This window comes from Pyrus communis, chromosome 14 (genome assembly GCF_963583255.1).
Source record: "Pyrus communis chromosome 14, drPyrComm1.1, whole genome shotgun sequence".
Lineage (NCBI taxonomy): Eukaryota > Viridiplantae > Streptophyta > Magnoliopsida > Rosales > Rosaceae > Pyrus > Pyrus communis.
In genome coordinates, this window is record NC_084816.1 from 14,850,336 (window position 1) to 14,856,837 (window position 6,502).

A 6,502-nucleotide genomic window follows, 5' to 3' on the forward strand; every position below is an offset into this window, starting at 1 on the left:
GGTACCCCTCAGACCGACCGACATCTCATCACTGAGAGCATCTGCGGCATCGGTCAGTGTGTCATAGTCGATACTTTGGCTACCGATTGATTGCTCGTAGTTCTGTTTTGGTAGTAGTGCAGTCTTTCAACAATCATCGAGAGGGGCACCACCAACCGAGATTGAGCAACCCTAATTTACGATGAATCTTCGGTAATAGTTCACAAGCCCCGTAAAAGATCTTCGCTCACTCACCTTGGTAGGTGCTTGCCACTCCTCGAGACTTACTGGGATAAAGTTAGTTGTTGTTGTATACATTATTCAGGATGTATTGTGGGACAAATAGAGGTTAGGGAATCCTATAACCATATCGAAACCATATCCAAATAATATTCACGGTTTTTCTTCGTATCCTCAAACTATGCAAATTTTCATCTCCAAATCTGCCTCATTTGGACATTTGTCTATAGTTATCGCATTTAACGGTTGAAATTGTCATTCCCACGTACTAACCTATGAGCTGTGGGGTGCGAATTTTTAAACGGTAGGAAAGCTTGTTTCTATTTGAGGTTTGGGCGACCGTGATCCAAGAGCTCAAACAACCAAGACCATCAAAGCCCGTAATAAAATTCCCCCTTCCCAACAAACAAGAAAGCAGAAAGAAAAGAAAATCCTCTTCGGAAAAGTGTTCCCATTTCTCTGTGACCAAACGATCGACCGGTCTAGGGTTGGAGCAGAAAAGCTTCCCCATCTGTTACAGGCGCATCCATGGATGCTCACGGCGAGCGCCTCCAAACCCAGCTCAACGGCCTCAGCCATGGGGTGGCTGGTTTGAGAACCAGTTTAAGCAACCTCAAAGATCATCTACTCGTCACCGCCACCGAAAATCAAACATTTCTCAAAAAAGCCACCACAAATCTACTCACCGGGACCAAATTGGGCGCTTTCTTTGCCCCACTCACCACAACAGATGACGATCCAATCGAAGATTGCTTGAGCGGATACGGTAAGCCTCCAAGCGAACGGGCCACGTATACGGAGGAATTCGTGGAAGAAACCAATTGTAGATCGTCTCTTCTCCTTGTACATATTTTTTTTTTCTGGATAGCCTAGGGGTTAGGCTAACAACAAATTATCTACATTGTATTCTGTTTGCTTTGACTGTCTCACTTTATCTCCATTGTATTGTATTTTGTTTGTTTTGTGCACAGCGGAATGGTATATGACCTTGCCCATCTTTCCGAAGTTTGGTACCTTCCTCTCTTGTGCTTTTTTCTTTATTATAATTTAGAATTACCTCTTTTTTTTTTTTTTTTTTTGGGAAATCTTAGGCATATGAGTATGAGATCATATTGAAGGCAAAGCACACTATTTAGTTGTGGCTTGTGACAATTGTAACTATCTATTAAATATTGTAATTGTAGCGTTCAGCGGTTGGGTCTCAATTTTGATTTCAAAAACGGGTTTTTTGTGTTAAAAAAACAAATTGTGTTACATGTGCAGGTATTGGTTTGACATTAACCTTGAGTTACTGACTGGATATGCATATATATTTTACTGTGCCTTGTCCTGTAATTCATTGTGTTACTACAATTTGGTTTAATTTTCTACAATAAGCGTGTTGCCCTTGTTACTATTCTAATTATTTAGAATAACACTTGCCCAACCTATGAGCTTTCTTTGTTTTGTGCAGCAAAAAGGCTAGACGGATATGAAAATCAATTGAAATCGTCTTTGGAAGGTCAAGGCATAAACTGGAAAGTAGATTATCGTCAGGTCCCTCGTTCAATGTCAGTTTCAACCACTAGTGAGGACCCACATATTGCTAACAAGGCTTGTCAAATTCTTAAACTCTTGGCAAATACTACTGTTGACCCATCACTGGTAAAGATTTTCAAAATATTTGCAAGCTTTATGAAATGTTTTGTACGCCACCTTGTACTTGAAATCTCCAAATATTTTCTTTTTATGTATAAAAAAACAGAGAATTTGGATTGGATTTTTTATTTTTAACCATTTTGTAACAATTATCTGATTCTTTTTAGTGCATGACAATTTAATTTCAGATATTAGAGATAGTTGATGGAAGCATGGAACATGTTCACATTGGATTTCTTCATCTGAACCAAAAATTTAAAATTGAGAAGGTGGGTATTGAATAAGTTTCATAACATTTTTTTGTCTATCAATACGTGTTGAACAAATCTATGTTGTTAAACTTCTATGATCTAATTTTTGGACACTGATTCTGACCTTTTAATTTTGGCAAAACAACATCTGAGGATAATTTGTAAGAGGACTATGAGCCTTTAGTTGGGTCTTATGTTTGCTACTTGATGTTCAGTCAGACGCAAATTTGTGTATAATGGTGGAGATATGAAATTTGAAGTTCTTATTTTAGGTGGATTTAATCTCACACATTTTGTGCAGAAGGTAAAATTGAAATGGGACGAACTTTCCAGGCGCTCCATCAAGGTGCATGCATAAATTTATTTAATCATGTTTGTTGATCTTCCCGCTGGCAAAATATTTAAGGCGTCACATTATGTTACCTGTCCCATTTTGCTTGTTGTTTCTCTAATATTTTGCAATATAATTTGGATGCAGAAAATGGCCAAGATGACACGGTGTAAACTTTTCCTTAACGTAAGTGTTATTGTCCCTTTATCATTTAATGCTTATGTTTTCCATTTCTTTCTCTGGTCTTCCCACCACCTGGTGGAGGTGAACATAAATTGTCTGTTAATGAATGAATAGAATAATTGCACGCTCACTGCTGTGGGTACATCAGATGGATTGGAGATGTTGAGGACAATGGTGGAAGGCATCTTTCTCCATGGTGTTGATCTTGCACAAACTGTGAAGATTGAATGTAAGGAATCAAACGATACTGTCGAGAAGAGTCTTGCGGAAAGTAGCATGTGCTCTTTCACTGAATACTATGGTGAAGACAGGGCTGCGCTCAACTCATCCATATTCATCTTTTTGTTTTTTCTTTGTTTTTTTATTAAATTGAAGAATCCTTTTTTGAATAAATTTATTAGTTATGACTATGAAATAGTACTGATGCAAACTTGTTCAATGAGGTTCATCACCACCATATTTGACACAACTCTTGCAGCTTTGTTTACGTCCCTTTTATGTCCCGTAGTTACTTTTGCTGTTAAATTTTCTGTCAGAACAATTCCCTGTTCTCATGCTTTCTAATAATTCATTTTGTTTTAGTTATTCAAGAGAACAAATGCTTTCTCACCTATGAGCTTTTGAATTGTTTTTGTTCAGCAAAAAGGGTGCAAGATGTTTGGCCTATGGTGAAATCGTTTTTACAGGAGAACGGCATTTCATGCGAAATGAGTGCGGTATGTCATGATTAATTCTATAAACTTGTGGTTGTGAAACCTACCCTTAATTGATCAGTTGTTTATTTGAAGTTATGCCTGTTGTTTGATGCACATGTTCACTTCTTGTGTTTCAATTGTGGGTTAGTGTAACCGTTCCATGAAAGTCTCAACAACCACAAAGATCAAGGACCGAGATCGTATCGTCAGGGCCAGGCGTCTTCTTGAACTGCTAGGAAGAACTAACGTTCCACCTTCCCTTGTACGATTATTGTCTATTTCGTGAGAATTTTTAAACTGCTTATAAGTTTGCACTATATATATTGGACTTCTACCATTTGATTTCAGGCGATAGAAATTATGAACGGCCGTAAGCAGCATATCTTTATGAAGATTGGGCAGCAAGAAGGTGGGCTATGCTCAAGGTTTGGGATCGAGAAGGTCGGTATTGAATACAGGTTTCCTAATTTGGGCTTGATCTTTGTAGATGTGGTAATTTGGGATTGGTGCTACCTGCTCAATGAAGACTCAGCCAAACCTCTTAGTAACTGTTTTCTAATCTCTACTGTTGTTTGCAGGTGGAGTACGAAGATCGGCTCCGGAGATTTTGTGCCTCTATAGAGGTGAATAAAGTGATCTAAATTATTATGGCTGACTGCTTTTTGATTTATAATTATTGGTGGCTTAACTCTATTCTGGTTGTATGCCTAATTTTTTCCAATATTCTTGATGCAGGAGATTATTGGCTTGACAGGCACCAATCTTTATCACTATGTAAGTGTTGTGATTTTGGTTAGGGTTTTCTTTATCTGGTGTTAATTCTCACCGGTGGGTGGTACACGTTGGTGATTTATGAGTTTTAATTTCTATAAATGAATAATAGGAAGACACTGTTACTCTTGTTGGGGGCGCTGTTGGTCAATCTGAAGACTTGGAGATGGCGAGGATCTTTGTGGAAGGCTATATTGTTCATAATGTTGAGAGTGATTGCGTCACAAAGCTGAAGCTGATGAAGTCTGAAAAGAGAAAAGATAGAGGAGCAGAAGACGCTTTGGCAAGTTGTCCATGTAAAAAAAACAAAAACTGAAGATGTGAGGGAGTAGTTGTATTATGTGGGAAATTTTTAGTTGTGATGGGAACACAGATGGTACACCACGTGTTTTTATGCAAGTGGTGGAAAATTTTAATTTTTAAGTTATTAACCTTTTAACACACTGTTGACCTTAAAAATTACAAATCCTACGTGGCGCGCAGGCCGAGTAACTAATAAGCTAACTACGTCCTTTGGTCGAATGCGGGGCGTGCCAACTCGTCGGCCGAGCCTGGCCGAGGAGTAAAATATGTTGATGTAGCTTTGAGCGCGTTGCTGACTTCTTTAACTTGCGATTGCGACCGAGGAAGGAACACTCTCGGTCTCTGGGTTCTACAGCCTGAAGACAAGGCTGCCAATTCTGCGGAGTTCACAAATCGTCCGAGCCCGATTCGGTCACTGTGATTATGTTCGTGAGAGTATAAGCACGTCGAATCGAGACCAAGGTGTATGGACACAGGTACTCGAACGTGATATATGTCTTGATGGTAAACGTAGTTCGGCCGTCGGAATGCCGAACCCTGAAACTCACTTGTGAGTATCCAATCATAAAACCACTCGGCGACCAGTACGCCGAGCAATGTAATTCGTAACACCTAACTATGCCGAGAAAGCTTAGCAAGGTGACCTCTGCCAACAAAGGTTTGAAAACCTTTCTCGACCGAGACTTGGATAGATAATCGGTCGACCTCGACGCAGTGCTGTTTATCCAAACTGAAGATGCTCCTCGGTCGGCTGATTCTGCGGCAGCAGTGCTGTTTATCCAAACTGAAGGTGCTCGCCGGGCGCTTCCACAGTGCTGTTTATCCAAACTGAAGGTGTGTCGGCAGGAAAAGAAAAGGAAAAAATCTCAAGATGTTGAGAGGTTTTGCGCAGGGCAATTGTATGCTGATTCGAAGGTCCTTTCTGTTTGCATGATTTCTTGTATTTATAGTGCCCCATTCCTTGAAACTGACTCCGATTTGGATTGGGAGTTCTTGTCCCATTTCGCTTCTTCCTCGATCAAACCTACTCCTACTGGGATTCTGAATTTTCCTTCTTTTCGGGACTTCATTCCTTGCTGGTCGAGAATCCTGGTTGCAACAGGACTCCCTCGACCTTTCTATTTATCTGGACTATTTATGATAGGATTTGGCCGACCCTGTTAGCTGGCCCGGGCCTTATTATTCGGCCCATAGTATTTATCATCTCCTTGGGCCGAGCACATCCTGCTGCTCGGCCCAGCAATAATATTTTGGGCCCAAACACACACATAACCCATCATTTATAGAAGAACATGTGATGTACCATCTAGTGTGACGGTCACACTAAAAAATCTTCGTATTATGCTTCATGGAGTGCAGAGCATGCACACGGCGAGGGCAGCATCTTGATATTTTTGTAATAAATTTAAGAGGAATTGTATTGAACTGAACGGTTGATATTTTCCAATTCCGATTCTGTTTGAGAGTGGAATCACATCGTGCCCACCCCTAAAGTTCATCTCATGGATTTTTTATGATTTATTTTTTTGGAGGAACATGCCCGCGAGGACAACATCTTGAAAGTCATGAATTGTGACTCGTGGTTATTCAGGCAGTCTTCAATCGATGGCTTCAATGGTCGTCAATGTTTAAAATATCAATATCGGTGGAATATCGATAGGTAAATTTGTAGAAATATCAATAATTGAAATTTTCATGATTTAATTGAAATTTTCGTCACGAAAGCAGCATAAGTTTTATTGAAGTAAACTAATACCATAAATAAAGAAATTAAAAAAAATAAAGAATGCATAGGCTCATGGATATTTCTTGCAAACGTTTTGCAAATTGTTTGCAAACCCTGGATATTTCCTTAAAATATCAAAAATATATAGGAAATTAATTGATTTCTGGAAATATCGTGGAAATGGGGTGAAGTTTAGACTTAACCCTCTCTTTCCATATCGTTCCTTGAAATTTTTGGATATTTTCGTGGAAATATCGAGCATATTCAGGATATTTCAAACACTGTCGGCAATTGGATGGTCAACACCACAGGCCATCTTATCGTTCTCGAAAACAACCAAACAATTGTTTAGTCTGCAAATTCGTCGAAATAAACCTAAAAACAG

The 6,502-nt window shown here is 39.3% G+C and overlaps 1 protein-coding gene across 3 annotated transcripts; it reads left to right on the forward strand.

Moving 5' to 3' along the window:
* Positions 1-550: 550 nt before the first annotated feature.
* On the forward strand, positions 551-4,526 carry LOC137716252 (KRR1 small subunit processome component homolog). 3 transcript variants are annotated; one of them, XM_068455679.1, is made up of 12 exons: positions 551-985; positions 1,191-1,229; positions 1,673-1,863; positions 2,046-2,126; positions 2,410-2,454; positions 2,587-2,934; positions 3,261-3,338; positions 3,466-3,579; positions 3,666-3,758; positions 3,896-3,940; positions 4,053-4,091; positions 4,201-4,526. In XM_068455679.1, the coding sequence occupies exons 6-12, from the start codon at positions 2,782-2,784 to the stop codon at positions 4,402-4,404; spliced, it is 726 nt and encodes a 241-aa protein (XP_068311780.1). In that variant the 5' UTR covers positions 551-985; positions 1,191-1,229; positions 1,673-1,863; positions 2,046-2,126; positions 2,410-2,454; positions 2,587-2,781; the 3' UTR covers positions 4,405-4,526. The 3 variants fall into 3 exon arrangements, with proteins under 3 accessions (XP_068311780.1, XP_068311778.1, XP_068311779.1); XM_068455677.1 differs by lacking the exons at positions 3,261-3,338; positions 3,466-3,579; positions 3,666-3,758; ... (1 more) ...; positions 4,053-4,091; positions 4,201-4,526 and having other exon boundaries at positions 551-1,042; positions 2,587-2,936; XM_068455678.1 differs by lacking the exons at positions 3,261-3,338; positions 3,466-3,579; positions 3,666-3,758; ... (1 more) ...; positions 4,053-4,091; positions 4,201-4,526 and having other exon boundaries at positions 2,587-2,936.
* Positions 4,527-6,502: the final 1,976 nt, after the last annotated feature.

Coding starts and splice junctions, on each gene's coding strand:
- LOC137716252 (XM_068455677.1), top strand. CDS start 748: ATGGATGCTCACGGCGAGCGCCTCCAAACCCAGCTCAACGGCCTCAGC. Junction 1,043..1,190: donor ATTCGTGGAAGAAACCAATT/GTAGATCGTCTC, acceptor TTTTGTGCACAG/CGGAATGGTATATGACCTTG. Junction 1,230..1,672: donor GCCCATCTTTCCGAAGTTTG/GTACCTTCCTCT, acceptor TGTTTTGTGCAG/CAAAAAGGCTAGACGGATAT.